The 20909-nt window shown below is 44.6% G+C and overlaps 1 protein-coding gene and 1 non-coding gene across 9 annotated transcripts in view; both read left to right on the top strand.

Moving 5' to 3' along the window:
- CHD4 (chromodomain helicase DNA binding protein 4) overlaps positions 1–20420 on the top strand; it is a 29693-nt gene extending 9273 nt beyond the window's left edge. For 3 of the 8 annotated variants that reach the window (XM_038576579.1, XM_038576581.1, XM_038576576.1), the window contains exons 13-40: positions 180–311; positions 394–490; positions 1173–1364; positions 2074–2274; positions 2461–2598; positions 2871–2992; positions 3084–3257; positions 3597–3738; positions 3825–3956; positions 4069–4186; positions 6235–6359; positions 6698–6935; positions 7100–7275; positions 11020–11200; positions 11285–11371; positions 11462–11550; positions 11654–11787; positions 12108–12252; positions 12366–12531; positions 12812–12909; positions 13019–13148; positions 13539–13610; positions 13914–14051; positions 14311–14419; positions 14531–14663; positions 18123–18321; positions 19184–19347; positions 19523–20420. In XM_038576579.1, the coding sequence (XP_038432507.1) occupies positions 180–311; positions 394–490; positions 1173–1364; positions 2074–2274; positions 2461–2598; positions 2871–2992; positions 3084–3257; positions 3597–3738; positions 3825–3956; positions 4069–4186; positions 6235–6359; positions 6698–6935; positions 7100–7275; positions 11020–11200; positions 11285–11371; positions 11462–11550; positions 11654–11787; positions 12108–12252; positions 12366–12531; positions 12812–12909; positions 13019–13148; positions 13539–13610; positions 13914–14051; positions 14311–14419; positions 14531–14663; positions 18123–18321; positions 19184–19347; positions 19523–19540 (3850 nt within the window). In that variant the 3' untranslated portion in view covers positions 19541–20420. Of the gene's footprint in view, positions 1–179; positions 312–393; positions 491–1172; positions 1365–2073; positions 2275–2460; positions 2599–2870; positions 2993–3083; positions 3258–3596; positions 3739–3824; positions 3957–4068; positions 4187–6234; positions 6360–6697; positions 6936–7099; positions 7276–11019; positions 11372–11461; positions 11551–11653; positions 11788–12107; positions 12253–12365; positions 12532–12811; positions 12910–13018; positions 13149–13538; positions 13611–13913; positions 14052–14310; positions 14420–14530; positions 14664–17153; positions 17266–18122; positions 18322–19183; positions 19348–19522 lie in introns of those variants that run through there. The other 5 variants (XM_038576580.1, XM_038576577.1, XM_038576578.1 and 2 more) reach the window with 4 other exon arrangements.
- Positions 12586–12725, top strand: LOC119866500. Its single transcript, XR_005380245.1, has one exon.
- Positions 20421–20909: the final 489 nt, after the last annotated feature.

Raw genomic sequence — 20909 nt, 5'->3', positions numbered from 1 at the left:
CACAGGAGAAGACTATAGATTAGATGTAATTTTAGGTCCAAAGACTGTGTAGTAGACTCTGATTACATGTGGCATCTGGCATTCCTAGAAGTCTAGTTTGGAATACCCATTATTGGCACTTTTTGAGAGTGAGGCATGGCCTTCTGGCTCTGAAGATTTTTTTCTCCTTGACCTTGTAGTGTGGACAAGAAGGGCCACGTCCACTACTTGATCAAATGGCGGGACTTGCCCTACGATCAGGCATCCTGGGAGAGTGAGGATGTGGAGATACAGGACTACGACCTCTTCAAGCAGAGCTATTGGAACCACAGGTGGGCAGCTTTGCTGAGGTGTGGAGTTTGTTCTTATTGAGAAAAGGACTCTAGACAGCTGTGTGATGTTTGTCTTCTTTAGGGAGTTAATGAGGGGTGAGGAAGGACGACCAGGCAAGAAGCTCAAGAAGGTGAAGCTGAGGAAGTTGGAGAGGCCTCCTGAAACTCCTACAGTTGATGTGAGTTGGGGCAGAAGAAAGGGTAGAATTTGTTGGGTAGGAGGATAAATCTCATGTGCTCTAGTCCTCTGATGTTGCTCTTACTGATGCTCTGCCAATAGTAACTTCAGAGTAGAATGCTTCCCTACTTCTCCACAGCTCTAAACCAGGGATATGCTAGAATCATTTTCTTCTTGCATCATCAAAAATAAAAACATAGGAGATGGTGTTTCCTGTGATTGAGCAAGTATTATCTAGGGATGGGTCACACAACTACACTTTTATGAAACTGGTATTGGAACCTGGGTCTTCTGACTCATAATTCAATGGCTCAGTTCCTCTGGGTTTTATTTGTGTAATATAATGTAAGGGCTGTTAAGGTTAAAAAGACGACCCTAGGGGGAACATACGATTATTTACCAGGTGAACCTTGCTTAGCAGAATTACTGTATTGCTAGGGAGGCTACGATGTATCTTTCAGGGATCTGTAGGATCAAGATCTCCCATCTGTCTGACAGGTTAGTTGCCTTCCTGGAGGACCCTAAATCAAACACAAAGTTACAATAGCTGTTGGGGATCTTTCCCCCCCCCACAATCTTTGTGGCTCTTAAGAATCTAGTGAGGATGTGTGAGGAGCAAGCATCTGTTATCTTACGGAAGGGAGTTCTTGCCGGCACTTGACTTCCTTCATTTCATCCTTCAGCCAACAGTGAAGTATGAGCGACAGCCAGAGTACCTGGATGCTACAGGGGGAACCCTGCACCCCTATCAAATGGAGGGCTTGAACTGGTTGCGCTTCTCCTGGGCTCAAGGCACCGACACCATCTTGGCTGATGAGATGGGCCTTGGGAAGACTGTCCAGACAGCAGTCTTCCTCTATTCTCTCTACAAGGAGGTAGGAAAGCTGGGGCTGTTAGTTTTTTTGTGTGGGTATTTTGTGTTGTGGTCGTTTCACATTTTGAGGAGAGAGGAAAAGGAAGGAAAAATTGGTCACAAAACTTTTTTTTTTTTTTTTAATTTTTTTTTCTTTTTTTAATTTTTACTTATTCATGATAGTCACACAGAGAGAGAGAGAGAGAGGCAGAGACACAGGCAGAGGGAGAAGCGGGCTCCATGCACCGGGAGCCCGACGTGGGACTCAATCCCGGGTCTCCAGGATCGTGCCCTGGGCCAAAGGCAGGCGCTAAACCGCTGCGCCACCCAGGGATCCCGGTCACAAAACTTGAAGAACACTGTTGAATGACAGTCAGGTAGACACATGTCCACAGAGATAGACTGGGGAGATGGCAACCTGGGTAGAGTCAGTGGTAGATGCATAGAGCCTCAGTCTTGGAGGAATAAATACCTGTTGAGATAAAGAGAGCTGTGAGTGGAATTAGCATGGAAAGACATACAGGAAAGGCTCAGATTTTAAACTCTCTGTAAAGGTGGCTGTGCTGTGGGAAGTAGGCAAGGCGTTTACGTACGTAGAGAAAGGCAAGGGTAGGAGCAGCACACATGCCGGTCCTTGGCTGGCTTTGTGGGCAGTGGTAGAGATGGGTGCTAGGCCAGTAGTATGCTGGGGCCCTCAGTCCTTACTCTGCCACTTTTCTTCTTTCTCCAAGGGTCATTCCAAAGGCCCTTTCCTAGTCAGTGCCCCTCTTTCTACCATCATCAACTGGGAGCGGGAGTTTGAAATGTGGGCTCCAGATATGTATGTGGTGACCTATGTGGGTGACAAAGACAGCCGTGCCATCATCCGAGAGAATGAGTTCTCCTTTGAAGACAACGCCATTCGTGGTGGCAAGAAAGCCTCTCGTATGAAGGTATCTCAGTGGTAGGGAGAGCACCCTAGAGGGAGTTGTTGCTGTGGGCTTACTGCTTCTTCTGACCTCAGTCCCTGAGGTGAGGCAGAAGGATAACAATTGGGAGGAGGAAAGACCCATAAGTCTCTTGGGTTAACCTGCATTGGAGGAGTTGAACATTAGTGACCAGGTCTACTCCTTGTGTAGAAAGAGGCATCTGTGAAATTCCACGTGCTGCTGACATCTTATGAATTGATCACCATTGACATGGCTATCTTGGGTTCCATTGATTGGGCCTGCCTTATCGTGGATGAAGCGCATCGTCTCAAGAACAATCAGTCAAAGGTGAAGGAAGGGAGGGAGGTTATGGCCCCTGGTTTGAGTTTTCTGGTACCACCTACTCATTAAGAGGGGACCTAGGAGGAGAGGAAAGGGTCAAGTGGTCTCTCTGCCTTCCCTCCTCACTTGGGATTCCCCTTGGTGGCCAGGCCTTAAAAGGGAGATAGAGATGCGGGGTGGGGAGGGCTTAACTATTGGGCAGCAAAACAGCTCAGTTTGCAGAGATTTACCAGAGCCCTCTTTTCATTGAATTTTACCTTCTCCGTCTGCTTCTTCAGTTCTTCCGGGTCTTAAATGGTTACTCACTCCAACACAAGCTGTTGCTGACTGGGACTCCGTTACAAAACAATCTAGAAGAGTTGTTTCATTTGCTCAACTTTCTCACCCCTGAGAGATTCCAGTAAGTGTACATTTCTCCATAATCAGCTGATAATTCTGCTTCAAATCTTCCTGTTGCCCATTTCCTATATCACTTTCCTTTCTTTCTGAAGCAATTTAGAAGGCTTCTTGGAGGAGTTTGCTGACATTGCCAAGGAGGACCAGATTAAAAAACTGCATGATATGCTGGGCCCTCATATGTTGCGGCGTCTCAAAGCTGATGTGTTCAAGAATATGCCATCCAAGACAGAACTGATAGTGCGTGTGGAGCTGAGCCCCATGCAGAAGTGAGTCAGAAGGTTCAGAAGCATCGACTCCATTTTGTAAAAGTAGTTAGATACCTACTAGTCTGAAGAGTGCTTCCGATTCCTCCCTATACTTTGCTTCAGGGCATCTGGTGACCAGCGCAAGCAAGATCTCCAGAAACTTGATGCCATAGTTCTTATTTAGTTGAATACCTTATTTAACATGGTGGTGCTGGTGCTTATTAGGGTTCCATCTGTTAGGTCCCAAAGTGAGGTATGTTGGGAGGGAGATCTCAGACTTTGGGATGGTATTATGAGTCATGTGAAGTTAGGAGTCCTATAAAAGCTCTTGAGTCTGATCTTTCTGTCTTATCCACGTAGGAAATACTACAAGTACATTCTCACTCGAAACTTTGAAGCACTCAATGCTCGAGGTGGTGGCAACCAAGTTTCTCTGCTAAATGTGGTGATGGATCTGAAGAAGTGCTGCAACCACCCGTACCTCTTTCCCGTGGCTGCAATGGTATGCTGTGCCTCCTCTTGCTCCTCACTGGGCTGGAGTTGCTCCATTTGGTTCAATGTTTTTCTCTTTTGTGCTGCTTTCCTCAGGAAGCCCCTAAAATGCCTAATGGCATGTATGATGGCAGTGCCCTAATTCGAGCATCTGGGAAATTATTGCTGCTACAGAAGATGCTCAAGAACCTTAAGGAGGGTGGGCACCGTGTACTCATCTTCTCTCAGGTATTTTGTGGGCTGGGCTGGGAGCTTAAGAAAACGGTAGACAGCCCTTAGTGAGATGAGGCAGGCAATTGTCATCTGACTTCCCCTTAATTAAACTGTGCTTCTTTTCTAGATGACCAAGATGCTAGACCTATTAGAAGATTTCTTGGAACATGAAGGTTATAAGTATGAACGTATTGACGGTGGGATTACTGGGAATATGCGGCAAGAGGCCATTGACCGCTTCAATGGTAAGTGAGGAGGAGTGGCTTCAGTCTGTATGTTCTCATTCACTCACGACTTTGCATGGATCATTTGTTCTTGTATGCCTGCTTTTCTGTGTGGTTCTTTAGGATTTTTGTCAATTGATGTGAAAGAGTAAAGCTTTTGAATGCCTTGATTGAATGTATTGGGCTTTTCCTAGCAGATAATTTTTTCCTTTGGAGTCTTCATCCTTTTTTTTTTTTTTTTCATTTATTTATTCATGAGAGACACACAGAGAAAGAGGCAGAGACACAGACAGAGGGAGAAGCAGGTTCCATGCAGGGAGCCCGACATGGGACTCGATCCAGGGTCTCCAGGATCACCCCCTGGGCCAAAGGCAGGCACTAAACCGTTGAGCCACCAGGGCTGCCTCGTCTTCATCCTTTTTGATATACGAGGAGCTTTCATTTAACCCTCTTTGTTGTATCTTGAGGCCCAGAGAGGGACCAGGACTTACTCAACTGAGCCATTCATAGCAGACTTGTCTCTCAGTAGCTGCCGCTCTTCCTCCTCCTCCTCTTTATTTTTAATTTAATTAATTTTTTTAGAAAGTTTTTTTTTTAATATTTTATTTATTCATGAGAGACACACACACACACACAGGCAGAGACATAGGCAGAGGGAGAAGCAGACTCCATGCAGGCAGGGAGCCTGATGTGGGACTCGATTTCAGGACCCCAGGATCACTCCCTGGACCAAAGGCAGGCGCTAAACTGCTGAGCCACCCAGGGATCCCCTAGAAAGTTTATTAACTTTTTTTATTAATATCTGTACTCACCATGGGGCTTGAACTCGTGACCCCAAGATTGAGTATTACATGCTCTTCCAACTGAGTCAGCCAAGTACCCCCTCACTTTTTATTTTAAAATAATTTTGGACTTCTTTTTGTTTTTGTTTTTTGTTTTTTTTACGATTTTATTTATTTATTTGGCAGAGAATGAGAGAGCACAATCAGGTGGAGGGTTAGAGGGAGAAGGAGAAGCAGGCTCCTGGGATACCAGGGAGCCCAACACAGGGCTTGATCCCAGGACCCTGGGATCATGACCTGAGCTGAAGGCAGACGCTTAACCTACTGAGCCACTCAGGTGCCCCTAATTTTGGACTTTAAAGTAGCAAAAAATAATACAGAGTTCACATATATTCTTCACTCAACTTCTCTTAATAATAACTGCTTATATAACCACAGTACAACTGTCAAAAGCAGGATGTGATGACTGATGTCATACTTGTAACTAAAACTGTAGACCTTAATTGAATGTCACCAGTTTTCCTCCTAATGTCCTTTTTCTATTTCAGGATCCAATACCAGATCTCCCATTGGATTTGGTTATTGTGTCTCTTCTTCTCTGTGACAGTTCTTCATTCTTTCCTTTGCTATCATGCTGTTGATACTTTTGAGGATCACTAGTTAGTTGTTCTGGACTGTCTCTAAGTTTGGGTTTGTCTGATGCTTTCTCTTGAGTAGGTTGAGCTTATTAGACAGTTTGGGCAAGAATGCCATAAAAGCAATGCTATGTTCTTTTCATTGCATCATACCAAAGGGAGGACATGATATTGATAATGTTCCATTACTGGTGATGTTAACCTTGATCACTCAGTTCAGGTGGTATCTACTTAGTATCTCTACTGTACTCTTTTTCATATTATAATTGATATCTTTTTTTTTTTTAATTGACGTATCGTTGACACAGTAAAGTATCAGGTGTGCCGGGTGGTAATTAGACAACTGTGAGTTATGCTCACTACAAGTGTAGCTGCCATCTGTCTTCATACAACACTATTATAGTATCCCTGTATTTCCTGTGCTGTGCCTTTCACCTCCATGACTGGATGAGGGAGGTATTTGAGACTGTGGTCTTACACTGTTTCTCCTTAAACTTGCACATTGATCTCAGCATCCATCCGTGGACCTTGCTTATAGTGATTTACTACTGTGGTGTTTGCCTGATGATGTTTTATATTTCTGACATTTCTTCTACATTTATTAATTGGAATTCAGGAGACACTAATAATGGTGTTTTGGTTCCTTTTGTAGCACCGGGTGCTCAACAGTTCTGCTTTTTGCTTTCCACGCGGGCTGGGGGCCTTGGAATCAATCTGGCCACTGCTGACACAGTTATTATCTATGACTCTGACTGGAACCCCCATAATGACATCCAGGTGAGCAGAGGTAGCAGCCTTCATATACAGTAACTTACTAGTATAATGCAAGTATTCTCTGTGAAGGCTTTACCATCTGGAATTAGTTGTTTCAGGGGGGAAACAGTAGATTCTTTCTATGTCTTTTATATCACATGAGCCAGAGAGTTTGGATTAGCTATGGTCTTATTTGGGGTAACATGATAAAGGGTGGGGCCCAGGGGGGTAGTTCATTTGAAAGCAAGTTGCAGCTCTTGCCTTGTGCTGGATTTAGCTTATTATGTGGACATCAAGGCAACAGCAGAAGCAGGAAAATATGGTTACTTCAATTTCTGGCTTTGTTGTGTACCCAACTTCAGGCTTTTAGCAGAGCTCACCGTATTGGGCAAAATAAGAAGGTGATGATTTATCGATTTGTGACCCGTGCGTCAGTGGAGGAGCGCATCACGCAGGTGGCAAAGAAGAAGATGATGCTGACGCATCTAGTGGTTCGGCCTGGGCTGGGCTCCAAGACTGGATCCATGTCCAAACAAGAGCTTGATGACATCCTCAAGTTTGGCACTGAGGAACTATTTAAGGATGAAGCCACAGATGGAGGTGAGCTGGTCAGGAACTTGTTTTGGTGCGGGGCTTGGCCTCTCTAAAGGGTATATTTGATACTTAGGGTCCTGAGACTTGGACCTAGGGTCTTCTAAGATGTGCTTTTACCACTGCAGCTGCTGAAGCTGACTTTGAGGGTGTGGACCCCTGATTCTTTACAGGAGGAGACAACAAAGAGGGGGAAGATAGCAGTGTTATCCACTATGATGATAAGGCCATTGAGCGACTTCTGGACCGTAACCAAGATGAGACAGAAGACACAGAACTGCAGGGCATGAATGAATACTTGAGCTCATTCAAAGTGGCCCAGTATGTGGTGCGGGAAGAAGAGATGGGGGTGAGTATGAGTCCAAGACAATGCTATGCTTGGTGATTGGTCTGGAAATTGTTACTGAGACCAGGATGGTATTTGATCCAAGAGGAAAACATCTGTACGTAAGTCAGTACATTGATGAACTGATAAACCTCTTTCTTTGAAAATAAATACTATCACATACGGGCAATCGCATTTTCATTTTTGCCATGGCTGTCAGAAAACTCACAGCTAAATTTCCTACTCAAAACTTATCTGTATTAGTTCTTCCTCTTCAGAATCTCATTTTCACTAACTCATTTTATTAACCCTACGAATTAACTTTTGATTGTTATCAAGTCTCTGGAGAAAAGGCAAGAGATGAGATACTTATCTAACCAACTCATTTCCCTGTATTTTTTAAAAACATTAGAATTGTTTTCCCTTCTTCTCTTCCTTTCCTTTACTTGGTCTCTTATACAAAACAACAACAAGAAAACCTAAAACTGATAAATGCGTGGTTTCTTTAATAATTCCCCCCCCCCCAAAAAAAAATAGAGTATAAAATGGAAAAAAAAATCACTTTCTCTTCTGGTCCCCTTTATTTATTTTATTTTATTTTATTTTTTTTTCTGGTCCCCTTTAGACCACTTAACTCAGGGTTCTTTGAATTGGCGTAGATTTCTGGCAGTATTTGCTATCTTTTCTTTTCTCATCTTTCCCATTCAGAACCATCTCCCTTGCTGTGCTTGTCTGATATATACCTGTTACCTTTGTTCCCTTCTGGAGGTGATGCCGCCAGCCTCTGTTGTGGGTAGTGGCGGCTAAAAAGTCTGACCTGGCTCTACGGACCAGCAGTGTTTAATCATGACAGCCCTTCTGTGAGGTGCTCCCTGTTTCGGTCATGGCAGGGGCTGTGTGATTGACTAGGGCAGCACATGCTGGGTGTTTGGGAAGGGAGGGTGGTTCGCCCACTGTTGACCTCTGCTCTCAACTACTCAGGTACACAAATGGCCCTCTCTCATAAGTGGCTGCTTTGGCTGTTTACAATATTTTTAAAACATATTTTTTGAATAAATAGTAATTCACATTCAAAAGATACAAGGAATCACTTTCTCATCTAGTTCCCTCCCTGGGGATAACTGATTTTTTTCAGTTTCTTGTATGTTTTTCTTTTCTATTCTTTTTTTTTTTTTTTTTTAAGATTTTATTTATTTATTTATTTGAGAGAGTGAGCAAGAGAAAGAACACAAGCAGGGGGAGCAGCAGAGGCAAAAGGAGAAGGCTCCCACTGAGCAGGGAGCCCAGTGCAGGGCTCAATCCCAGGCCCTTAGGATCAAGACCTGAGGGCAGATGCCTAATGGACTGAGCCACTCGAGTGCCCCAGTTTCTTGTATATTTTTCTAAAGGTATTTTATGTGCATACAAATTATGTGCATATTTGTCCATCTATATGCACACATGCATGTGCTTACAAACACCTTTTTCCTTTTTTTTTTTTTTTTTTTTTTAAGAGTGAGAAAGCACATAAGTACAGTGGGGCAGGGGAGAAGTAGAGAGAGAATTCTAAGCAGGCTCCATGCCCAGCGCAGAGCCTAACATGGGGCTGAATCTCAAAAATCCTGAGATCTTGACCTGGGCCGAAATTAAGAATTGGATGCTTAACCTACTAAGCCACTCAGGCACTCTTCCCTTTTTTTAAAAAAACACAAAGTAGAGTTTGTTATACATAATGTATTTTGGTTTTGTCCACTTAATAAATCTTAGAGATTTAGGGGTGCCTGGGTGGTTGAGCATCCGACTCTTGATGTCACTATTTATTTATTTATTTATTTATTTATTTACTTATTTATTTAGAGTTTAATTATTTATTCATGAGAGACAGAGAGAGAGAGAGAGGCAGAGACACAGGCAGAGGGAGAAGCAGGCTCCGTGGAGCGAGCCTGATTTGGGACTTGATCCCGGGACTCCAGGATCACGCCCTGGGCAGAAGGCAGGCCTTCTGGGATCCCCACTGATGTTACCTTTAGTCATGATCTCTGGGTCTTGGGATCAAGCCCAGTGTGGGGCTCTGTGCTCAGTGGGGAACCTATTGGGTTTCTCTTGCTCGCTGTCTTCCTCTACCTCTTCCGCTTGCACTCTCAGTAAATAAAATATTTTAAAAATGAATAAATGAATCTTTGAGATTTAGTCCAAATTATTACATAAAGACCTTCCTTCCTCTTTAAAAAAAAAACAAAGTTTTATTTTTTTAAGTAGTCTGTACCCACCATGGGGCTCAAACTTCCAACCCCGAGATCAAGAATTGCATGTTCAGGGGATCCCTGAGTGGCTCAGCGGTTTAGCGCCTGCCTTTGGCCCAGGGCGCGATCCTGGAGACCCGGGATCGAGTCCCGCATCGGGCTCCCAGCATGGAGGCTGCTTCTCCCTCTGCCTGTGTCTCTGCCTCTCTCTCTCTCTATGTCTATCATGAATGAATAAATAAATAAATCTTTAAAGAAAAAAAAATTAAAAAAAAAAGAATTGGATGTTCAGAGCGCTTGGGTGGCTCAGTGGTTGAGTGTCTGCCTTTGTTTGGCCTAGGTCATGATCCTGGGGTCCTGGAATGAGTCCTGTATCAGTCTCACTGCATGAAGCCTGCTTCTCCCTCTGCTTCTGTCTCTCTGCTTCTCTGTCTTCTAATGGATAAATAAATAAAAATCTAAAAGAAAAAAAGTTGCATATTCTATTGACTGAGCCAGCCAGCTTTCTCCCCTCACCCCCCCTTCCACCCCTTTTTTTGGGCTGTATAATATATATCCTTATTTGGAAGTACCATGATTTATTTTTAAAAATTGAGGTACATAATTAATGTGAGTTTCAGGTGTGCAACAAATTGATTTTATATTTATATATTTTGTAAAATGATCACCATGATAAGTCTAATTAACATCTGTTAACATGCATGGTTATATGTTTTGTTTTTTTTTCTTGTGATGAGAACTTTTAACATCTACTGTCAGCAGCTTTCCAGTATGTAATACAGTGTTACTAACTGTAGTTACTGTGCTGTGTGTTGCATTCCCAGGACTTGTTTGTACCTGGAAGTTTATACCTCTTGACCCTCTTTACCCATTTTGCCCACTTCTTATCACCAGGAGTTTATTTGGTTAGTTCCATAATGATGGACATTTAGGTGCTTTCTGCTAGTATGCTGTTTGTAGTGGTTTTGTACTAATGTAAGAGATTTGGAATCAGTTGCTGGTCCTGAAGTGTCTGAAGAAAATAAGACTTTCAGAGGAACATAAACATTATTGGGACCTAAGAGGATATGTTTGTATAATTTGCTGGATTGTTTTTTGCACACAGTTGGCAAACTTTAATGAAGTTACGAAGAACAAAAGAGCTTATGACTCTTCTACTTTATGTCTTATGAAATCTTTTACAGTATTTCAGAAGACCTTCCATTCTGCCTTGCTAACCTTTCTTCTCTACATTTTGCTGCCTTCCAACCATATAGGTATCTGCAAAGGGGGTTAGAAGAAAGCATACTCTCTTCATCCTTCTCTTGTGATAACAGCATCATCTCACGTTTTTCTTTAGTTATGTTGACTGCTAATCTCTACGTAATGAGGAGCGATGTCCTGTCGATTAAATTTCCTTTTAAGTTCTTAGGTCCAAAGAGGCACACTAAAGTATTTCAGAGCCCAGTCCTGAAAAGGAGCTAGCAGAATGGGAACTGTGAGGACCAGGGGTAGCTGGTGGTGCTGACTTCAGCACCCCTGAGTCCTGGCCCTCCCTCTGTCCCAGGAGGAAGAGGAGGTAGAACGAGAAATCATAAAACAGGAAGAAAGTGTGGATCCTGACTACTGGGAGAAATTGCTGCGGCACCATTATGAGCAGCAGCAAGAAGATCTAGCCCGAAATTTGGGCAAAGGAAAAAGAATCCGTAAACAGGTCAACTACAATGATGGCTCCCAGGAGGACCGAGGTGTGTGTGGCCGGCCCCGCCCCCCACCCATGGGCCGTTCCACTAGAGCAGTGGGCCCCGCTCATCTGCCCTCTCTCCCTCCAGATTGGCAGGACGACCAGTCCGACAACCAGTCCGATTATTCAGTGGCCTCAGAGGAAGGTGATGAAGACTTTGATGAACGTTCAGAAGGTGAGAGCTATGCCTTTCTGCTGACTTTTTAAATATTGCTTTGTTTCACACCCCTACCAGCATCACTCACACATCCTTTTCTTCTTGCAGCTCCCCGCAGGCCCAGCCGTAAGGGCCTGCGGAATGATAAAGATAAGCCATTGCCTCCTCTGTTGGCTCGTGTTGGTGGAAATATCGAAGTAAGTGCCATTTGGTTCTAAGGTGGGGTGGGTGAGTGCTAGATACTTGGTCATCGATGGAGTAAGGCCTACTCCCTCTCACTTAGGCTCCTCCTTCCTCTAGGTACTTGGCTTTAATGCTCGCCAGCGAAAAGCCTTTCTTAATGCAATTATGCGGTATGGGATGCCACCTCAGGATGCTTTTACCACCCAGTGGCTTGTGAGAGATCTGCGAGGCAAATCAGAGAAAGAGTTCAAGTAAGTGGAGAGCTGGAATGACTGATGGTAGAGCAAAAACTTCTGATCTCTGGTGGTTCCATGGTACTAGTCAAGGCTGCACACGGAAACAGGCAGGTTCCTCTGTTGAAGTTGGTGGGTGTAACCACTAATAATAGGGTTCCTTGTGTTCCTAGTTTCCCTAGAGGAGAACCTGGGGCATGGTGTGGGTTCTGGAGAACTGGCCTTCAGTGTGATGGCAGCTTTATCTTAAGATGGAGCCAGAGTTGTTTGGTGGAAAGATCTCCTCTAGGAGTTGGCCTGATTGCTGTTGAACTCATTTTCTCACTTCTTTGCTACAGGGCTTACGTATCTCTTTTCATGCGACATTTATGTGAGCCAGGAGCAGATGGGGCTGAGACCTTTGCTGATGGTGTCCCCCGAGAAGGCTTGTCTCGCCAGCATGTCCTTACCAGGATTGGTGTCATGTCCTTGATTCGAAAGAAGGTGAGCCCTAAGCCTCTCTGCATTGTTCAGAGTTTCTACGGGAAACTAGAGGACAAACGGGAGAGGAGCCTAGAGCTGGAATTGGTCTTCACCTTCCTGTCCCATTGCTACAGGTTCAGGAGTTTGAACATGTCAATGGGCGTTGGAGCATGCCTGAGCTTGCTGAAGTAGAAGAAAATAAGAAAATGTCCCAGCCAGGGTCACCTTCTCCAAAGACTCCTACACCCTCCACTCCGGGGGACACACAACCCAATACCCCTGCACCTGCTCCACCTGCTGGTAAGTCTGTCTGTACTGTCTATCCTTTTCTGTTCTTCTTCTTTTTTTTTTTTTTGGTCCTTGCCAGTGTTTCTTCTGCTCCCTTGTATTGAGCTCTGACAGAGGAGTCTGGCAGGACACACAGCAATCTCCCTCTCAGTTTAGGAGAGCCGTCCTAAGAATAGGGCTGGCTCTTAAAGGCACGAGAGGACAATTTTAAGATAAGACCAACTGAGAAGGCATGACCTTCTCTCTGATCTAGAACTTTCTTCCTAATTAATTGCCTTCTATTGGTCTGCAGAGGATGGGATAAAAATAGAGGAGAATAGCCTCAAAGAAGAAGAGAGTGTAGAAGGAGAAAAGGAGGTTAAATCTACAGCTCCGGAGGCCACTGTTGAGGTAAGAGATGGGGGTGACCGGATGCCATACGGAAGATAAATGAAGAAGCCCATTCATCTTTTCAGTTGCTGGCCTGTCTGCCTCAACTTATGTACTTTTTCCTTTGAAGTGTACACAACCCCCTGCCCCTGCCTCAGAGGATGAAAAAGTCCTTGTTGAACCTCCTGAGGTTGAGGAGAAAGTAGAAAAGGCGGAGGTGAAGGAGAGAACAGAGGAACCAATGGAGACAGAGCCCAAAGGTATCCACATTTCCAAGTATTACATCCAGATCCCTGTGAAACTTAGGTACTTCTAGCTGGGCTAAGGAAAGGTCAGGAGGAAGTGACACCCTGGAGAATCCCCTACCCTTGATTTTATATTGAGGGTTTTTAATCCCTTAAGACATTTTTTATGATGTTAGTCATTGAGATTTGGGGTTAAGACTGTCCCCCAGTCTTAACTGGTGTGGGACAGAGGAGAATCTTCTTTATTTTTATTTTCTTATAAAGATTTTATTTTTAAGTAACCTGTACCCACCATGGGGCTCGAACTCACAACCCCGAGATCAAGAGTTGCATGCTCTAACGACAGCCAGCCAGGCACCCCAGAACGTTCTTTATATACTCTCAAATCCCATCTGTTCCCCCCAGGTGTTGCTGACGTGGAGAAGGTAGAAGAGAAGTCAGCAGTAGATCTGACCCCCATTGTGGTAGAGGACAAAGGTGAGTGTTTGGAGAAGCTGATCGTGACTAAAAAGGACTCTAAAACTAGATGCAAGGACTTTATCTCTGGTACACCCCCTGGCTTCTCACACCCATATAACTATTTAATCCCAAGCTAAAAGACTCCCAACTGTCCCTACATATGATTGTCACGGGCCAGTGACATTTTTCTGGGTTTGAGAAATACCTGTGTGGAGAAAGGGTGAAGGTGGCTGCATGCTTAGAGCATATAGTGCTGTGGGTAAGGACCAAGGTGCTATGCTTTTGTCTGGAGCTGACATTTTTTTTCTGCATATCCTGTAGAAGAGAAAAAAGAAGAAGAAGAGAAAAAAGAGGTGATGCTTCAGAATGGAGAGACCCCCAAGGACCTGAATGATGAGAAGCAGAAAAAAAATATCAAACAACGTTTCATGTTCAATATTGCAGATGGTGGTTTTACTGGTATGACATTGAGGGACCAACTGGGGTTAGAAGGATCTGAAGTGAAAGTAGGGTTCTTGTCAGAGGCCAGGATACAAAGATTTTACCTCTACCAGATAAGGGACTGCCAAGTTGATTGCACATTCCTCTGACTCTATGTTAGAAAGCCAGAGGCCTACTCCTAAGATGGCATCTGTGGGCCAGGAATAAATAGCTTTTTGAATTCTTACAGATATTTGCCTCTCTTGTTCTTCTCCACCTTCCCCAAATTCCTATTCAGAGTTGCACTCCCTTTGGCAGAATGAGGAGCGGGCAGCCACAGTCACTAAGAAGACTTACGAGATTTGGCATCGGCGGCACGACTACTGGCTGCTGGCTGGCATCATAAAGTATCCTTTGCTGGAGTCTGGGCTGAGGTTCTTGGTAAAGGGTTCTGAAGGTCCTACTGTTTGAAGTTTCTGCTTTCCTTGTTTTGTTTTTCCTGAGCAATTTTCCAATAGCCATGGCTATGCCCGGTGGCAGGACATCCAGAATGACCCACGCTATGCCATCCTCAATGAACCTTTCAAGGGTGAAATGAATCGTGGCAATTTCTTAGAGATCAAGAATAAGTTTCTAGCCCGAAGGTTCAAGGTGAGCAGGATAGGGAGGAATATAGTATTGAAGTGACAGCCTTTGAAATGCAGAAGGGACTGTAGAGGAGGGTGTCTCTTCACCCTCCTGTTACTTAACTCTTTGTATTGCTCCCAAGTATCTTAAATATTAGAACTAAAGACATAGGAGCACCTGGCTGGCTCAGTCTGGAGAACACGTGATCTTGATCTTAGGGTTGTGAGTTTCAGCCCCATGTTGGGTGTAGTGATTCCTTAAAATAAGTAAATTAAAAATTAAAAAAACACAACAGGACAGACTTGAAGATTAGCTCTTTAAGGGCCTAAGATGACTGTGCCTAATAAATGACACAGAAGAAGGGGCACCTGCCTGGCTCAGTCAATAGAGCATAGGACTCTTGATCTCAGTGTTGTGAGTTTCAGCCCCATGTTGGGCATGGAGCCTACTTAAAAAAAACAAATAAATAAAAGAAATGTAAACTAATAAATGACATGGATATATCAGGGGAACAGAATAGGTTAGAGTGTTAGGAAAGATGGAGAGGTAGGACTGAATTGGATCTCTGAAGAGGGAAGGCTGTCAGTGGGCTAGTGGTACTTTTTTTTCCTAGGTTTGAGAGACCCTGTTTGGATAAGGGGTGTGTGGGGTGGATGCAAAGAGTCGATGTGAAGGTAGAGCTTCATTCTCAGAATCACTAGGGTTAGTAAGCCCAGGACTGAGAGGAGTCTCAGTCTGGAATTCAGCAAATATATGTTGAGGGCAACTAGTGTGTAGACTTGTCAAAATGGGGTACCAGTGGATAAGTCGTGGGTTTTAAGCTGAGTATCACTGGGGGAGTTAGAAATGTACACTAACCGTTAGATATCATGTGCCAAGCAGTGAGTAGCACAAGGATACAAAGACAAATGAGGCACGGTGCCTGTTTTCAAGGAGCTTTTAGTTTAAGGTAGAGGCAAATGTGTGAGCAAATGAATGCCACTCTATGTATTGGGAGAGATCCGTATGAAAGTTCTCCAGGGGGAATTTTGGGGAATCCAGAGAGAGCTCCTTGAATGGCTTCATGGAGAAGGCGGCATTGGAATTAAATTTTGATTAATGTCATAGAAATAGCTGGATAGAAGCAGAAGGCTGTTTGAATCAACAGGATGAAGTAGGGCAAAGGCCTAGAGGCAGCAGAGCCTACAGAGTTTGGAAACAACCCAGTTGGGCTGTAGAAAACACTTGTGTTGGGTGATGGTGGGAGGTAGATTAGAGAGCAAGGTAAGAAGTAGAGGTTAGTAGGTGGGTTTTTGGCACCTGATAAGAGTTGGGCAGCCATTGAAGGTTTGTGAAGAGTTGTAATACAACTAAGGGAAATGGAAATAGAACATTCATAAGATGATAGAACTGTCATATAGTCAGGAGGTGTAAGGCTGGGCTGTGATGCTTTTTGTAGAAAATGAAAAGGGCGGGATGCCTGGGTGGCTGAGCAGTTGAACATCTGTCTGGCTCAGGGTGTGATCCGGAGTCCCGGGATTGAGTCCCACATCAGGCTTCCTGCATGGAGCCTGCTTCTTCTCTGCTTATGTCTCTGCCTCTCTGTGTGTCTCTCATGAATAAATAAATAAAATGTTTAAAAAAAGAAAAGAAAAGGATGAAATAAAGGAAATCAGATACCAAATAATTGATAGGATTTACTGATTTATTGCAGTCAGTAAGCCTTTTCTCTTAAAGGGCCTGATGATAACTATTTTAGGCTCTGAGGGATACACATGTTGCAAATACTGTGTCATAGTGTGCAAGCAGCCACAGGTTATAAACAAGTGGGAATGTGTTCCAATAAAACTTTATTTACTGACATGAAAATTTGAACTTCATGTTTTTTTCATAAAGTGCCACAAACTATTTTTCCAGTCATTTAAAAATGTAAAAAACCACTCTTGGGCCATACAAAAACAGACAGTAGGCCAGATTTGGCCCGTAGGCCATAGTTTGCTGACTCTTGACTTAATGGATTTGAGATTAAAAACTAAAATTTGAGCCTGAGTCGCTGAGAAAAATTATCATTGGCAGATCAGGGAAGTGAGGAGACGGAGCAGTGTGTAGAAAAGAGTAAGTTCAGTTTTAGAAAAGTGCTAATATCCTCCCACTACCCATCCCCCCGCCCCAAACGTGGGATCAAAGAATGATCATACATGAGTGAGATCAGAACACTCAGTGCTTGAAATGCAGGTTCGAAAAGCATCAGATCCTTTGTACGGAGGGGCTGGCTGAACTGGGAGCGGAGAAATCACTTAAGGGAGTGCTTTAAAAGAACAGCAAGCCAAGGGCTGATGATCCTGGGGAAGGGTCATAGTTTGGGACAGGAGGCAGTTGGTGAAGGAAACAGGGCATGTAGATTGAAAGTAGGTGCTTGGTCAGTCTGGGGATAAATTACTCTGCTCATTGGAACACATCTTGTAGAAGAAACAATAGCCCATTATTCTCATACTGTCCTATTTCCTGACCCCTAATGGCTTTATTGTCTTTAAGAACCAGTGGATGGATACTTGAGCAAATTAAGTCTTATAACTTCTGAATCAACATTCTGTCTCTTGGAATATATTGCAAAGAACCTTTTACATAGCTCCATCAGGTGACACGTGTAAGTGTTCATTGCAGTATGATTTTTGGTGGTGGGGCCTGGAGATAACCTAGATGCTTGCCTGGGACATCGACTGGGAGTGTAGATAGGTAAAACGTGGATTCACATGGAGCATTTTAAGCAACAGTTAGAAGGAATGAAATATATATGATAGAACAACATAAATTGAACATTTTAAAAAGAACTAAAGTGGGGAAAGGAATAAAAGGTTTTTATGTGTATAGAACAACAACATTCTGTAAATTAGAAATGCACACATGAAACAATACTCAGTTTTCAGGAATACCTGCACAAAGCCATGTGGTAAGTATATTAGAAGCACTGCTTGTTGGGAAAGAAAGGAATGGGAGTAAGATACGGAGACAAAAAAAAAAACACAAATACTCTTAAAACATAAAACCACTTAAACAACATGATGTGGTAGGTATATCCATAGGACAGACTATCATGCAATCATTAAAAAATCATGTTTTATCAAGGGCAGTTATAATAAAGGAAGGTTTTTACTATGGAACTTTGAGTGAAACAGGTGTACAGAGTGATCTCAGTTACATAAAAAATACAGATGCAAGGAACCTCAACATGTTTAACAAGTATCTGTAGGAGGTGCAATTACTATGATCTTAGTTTTTTATCTGCTCTATTTTCTAGATATTTTAACATTTTTGTATAACTGAATTCATGAAGGGCAAAGAATTTTAAAAACATGGATTTCCAAATGGGGATAAAAAAACACAGTGTTGAAGGGCTTGGGTGTGGGGGAGCCATCTGTAAGTTTCTTTATAGATTGGGAAAGGCCCATCAGAAATAAGCAAAGTGAGCGTCAGTGCAACTCCCCTCTGCTCTTTATCCTCCAGCTCTTAGAACAAGCCCTGGTGATTGAGGAACAGCTGCGTCGGGCAGCTTACCTGAACATGTCAGAAGACCCCTCCCACCCTTCCATGGCCCTAAACACGCGCTTTGCTGAGGTGGAGTGTTTGGCGGAGAGTCACCAGCACTTGTCCAAGGAGTCAATGGCAGGAAACAAGCCAGCCAATGCGGTCCTGCACAAAGGTAGCCAGTGGCTCCCCTGCCTCCTGCTGACTCAGCTTCCTTCTGCTACCTCTCCCTCACACATAGTTACTCCTGGTTTCCAAACCGTTTTTAGAGCCCCTCTGTCTGGGTGCTTAGGATGTGCTGGGGATCTTTGCCTTCTTCCTTGGAAAGCTAGTATCTTAGGGGCAATCCAGGACACTAGTTCTTTGGCTCTTAATATATTCAAGTTCTTCGAGGTAGAAAGCAAAGCAGAATAATAGGGTGTTACTGGCTTACTGTAGAGGTAACTTCTGGTGATTTAAGATCCTGTCAAATTCAGGGCACCTGGGTGGTTCAGTGGTTGAGCGTCTGCCTTGGGCTCAGGTCGTGATCCTGGGATCAAGTCCTGCATCAGGCTCCCCAGAGGGAGCCTGCTTCTCTTTCTGCCTATGTCTGTTTCTCTCATGAATAAATAAAATCTTTGGGGAAAAAAAATTAAAACATGAAGAGGGGTGGAGGGCGAAATGAGGGAAAGAAGGCTGATATAAACAGGAAGGAAGAGAGCTCCAAAAGGTGGAGAGGAAAGATGGTGAGAAAAGGAAACCATAGAAATCTCTCAAGGAGTGGAGAAAATAGAGCAGTAAGGGAGCAAGGTTAGTGAGGGTTGAAGAATGTAAAGATACATAGCATCATGGACAGTTGGAACTGGAATCTGAGAAATAAGAATTTGAGTGTGGTGGAGGCTGGTCAGGTGACTCAAGAGAAACAGTACTCCAGTATTGGAGCATAGTACTCCAGCATTCCAGCACATCACTCGCTTGGTCACTGAGAAGTAATGAGGGGCCGGGTAAGAAGGTTCTCAGTCTTGACGACCACAGCTCACCTTCTGTATTTCCTTGTGCAGTTCTGAAACAGCTAGAAGAACTGCTGAGTGACATGAAAGCTGATGTGACTCGACTCCCAGCCACTATTGCCCGGATTCCCCCAGTTGCTGTGAGGCTACAGATGTCAGAGCGTAACATTCTCAGCCGCCTGGCAAACCGAGCACCTGAACCTACTCCACAGCAGGTAGACCCCTGTCTTCTGGCCACCTGTTTCAGCAGAGCCATACTGGAACTTGTAACTTTGCTCTCGGTCCCGAGTTTCATATACTGGGCAGGTGGGGCTCTTACCAGGGAGTTCCCTTGGGATTGGGTAGATCCTGTGGTTTGGAATTCTGACCCCTTTGGCTTTTTTCCTATAGGTAGCCCAGCAGCAGTGAAGATCCGGATCTATGATACCACCTCCACCGCTGAGCAGTGACCTTCCTCACTTTCCCTTGCCCAGCTTCTCCCCGGGGGGCCTGAGAGACCCTCTCCTTCCTTCTGCCCCATCTTCCGTGTTGTAAAGGAACAGCCCCCAGTGCACTGGGGAAGGGGGGAGTGAGGGGCAGTGGTGCCCTTCCTGCTGGAGAGACATGCAGCAGTAGCGCCGGCGCCATCTGCAGGGAGCTGGCGGGCTGGCCTTCTTCTGGGCCCTGGCTTCTCCCCACTGTAACGCCTGTTACACACAAACTGTTGTGGGTTCCCGCCAGGCTTGAAGAAAATGATCTGAATTTCTTCCTCCTTTTGGTTTTATTTTGTTGGTTTATTTTGTGTTTTTTCTCCTTTTTTGGGGTATTCAGAGTGGGCCGGGCCCCTGGGCGAGACACAGCTACCTCTGTTGGCATCTTTTTAATACCAGGAACCCAGCGGCTCCAGCCACTGAGCAGCTAGAATGAAATAAAGTGGAAAAAAAAAAAAAAAAAAAAAAGGAAAAGAACCAAAAGCATAAAAACCACAGCAAATTTCTTGATGAAAATTGAAAATAAAAATTTCCTTGTATTTTAGTGCTCTGGTTCAGTGTGGGTGTAGGTGAAGGTGGGTGAGTGTGTCGGGTATCCTACAGAAGAGCCATGTTCCGTGTGCTTGTTGTGCCTTAGGTGCTCGGGACCCAGGATGACCGACCACCACCTGGAAAATGAGCTACAAAACTAGAACTGGGTTCATACATACCCTGTGCTGCTGTTCCATAGCTTTGTGAGCTGAGAAAGTTAACTTACTGGGCTGTAGATGTCTCCTAAAATAAAGATCTCTTCCCATAGAGGTGGGGAGATAAAACTAGTAAAGTGCTTGGAAAACTTTGTAACAGCTGCTAAGCGCACCGCCTTAGCGCTTATATTGGAAAGAAGGCCGAGGGTATTGTTAACTTGTGAGAAACGAGGACCCAAGAGGCCGCCTTCAGCCTCTGGCGGTGTGAAGCCAGGCAGAGACCTTCCTCGACGGGCTGAGCAGGGGTCTGGGGGGCCGAAGAGGTGGCTTTCCTGGTCAAAGGGGCTGGAAGGAGGGGAGTGGCATGGGATTCCGTGCTCCCGAGACCAGATGGAGGGTGGAGCGAGCCACGAGGGCCGCCGCCGCGTCCTGGTTCGAGAGGTGGGGCGGCTCGGAGGTACCAGTTCTTCCCGCTGAAATCTGCGGTGAATCCAGAAGCCAACACTGCGGGAAGGGCGGGAAGTCGAAGACGGTTCGGTCCTCGCTTTCTCGGCCTCGGAGAGGGACTGGAGCGGTCCGCCCCCGAATCTCCTCCCGCGGCGCCGCCGCCAGCCCAGCGCG

Source organism: Canis lupus, chromosome 27 (genome assembly GCF_011100685.1).
Source record: "Canis lupus familiaris isolate Mischka breed German Shepherd chromosome 27, alternate assembly UU_Cfam_GSD_1.0, whole genome shotgun sequence".
NCBI lineage: Eukaryota > Metazoa > Chordata > Mammalia > Carnivora > Canidae > Canis > Canis lupus.
Note: the sequence above shows the minus strand (reverse complement) of the source record. Positions and strands in the feature narration are given on the sequence as shown.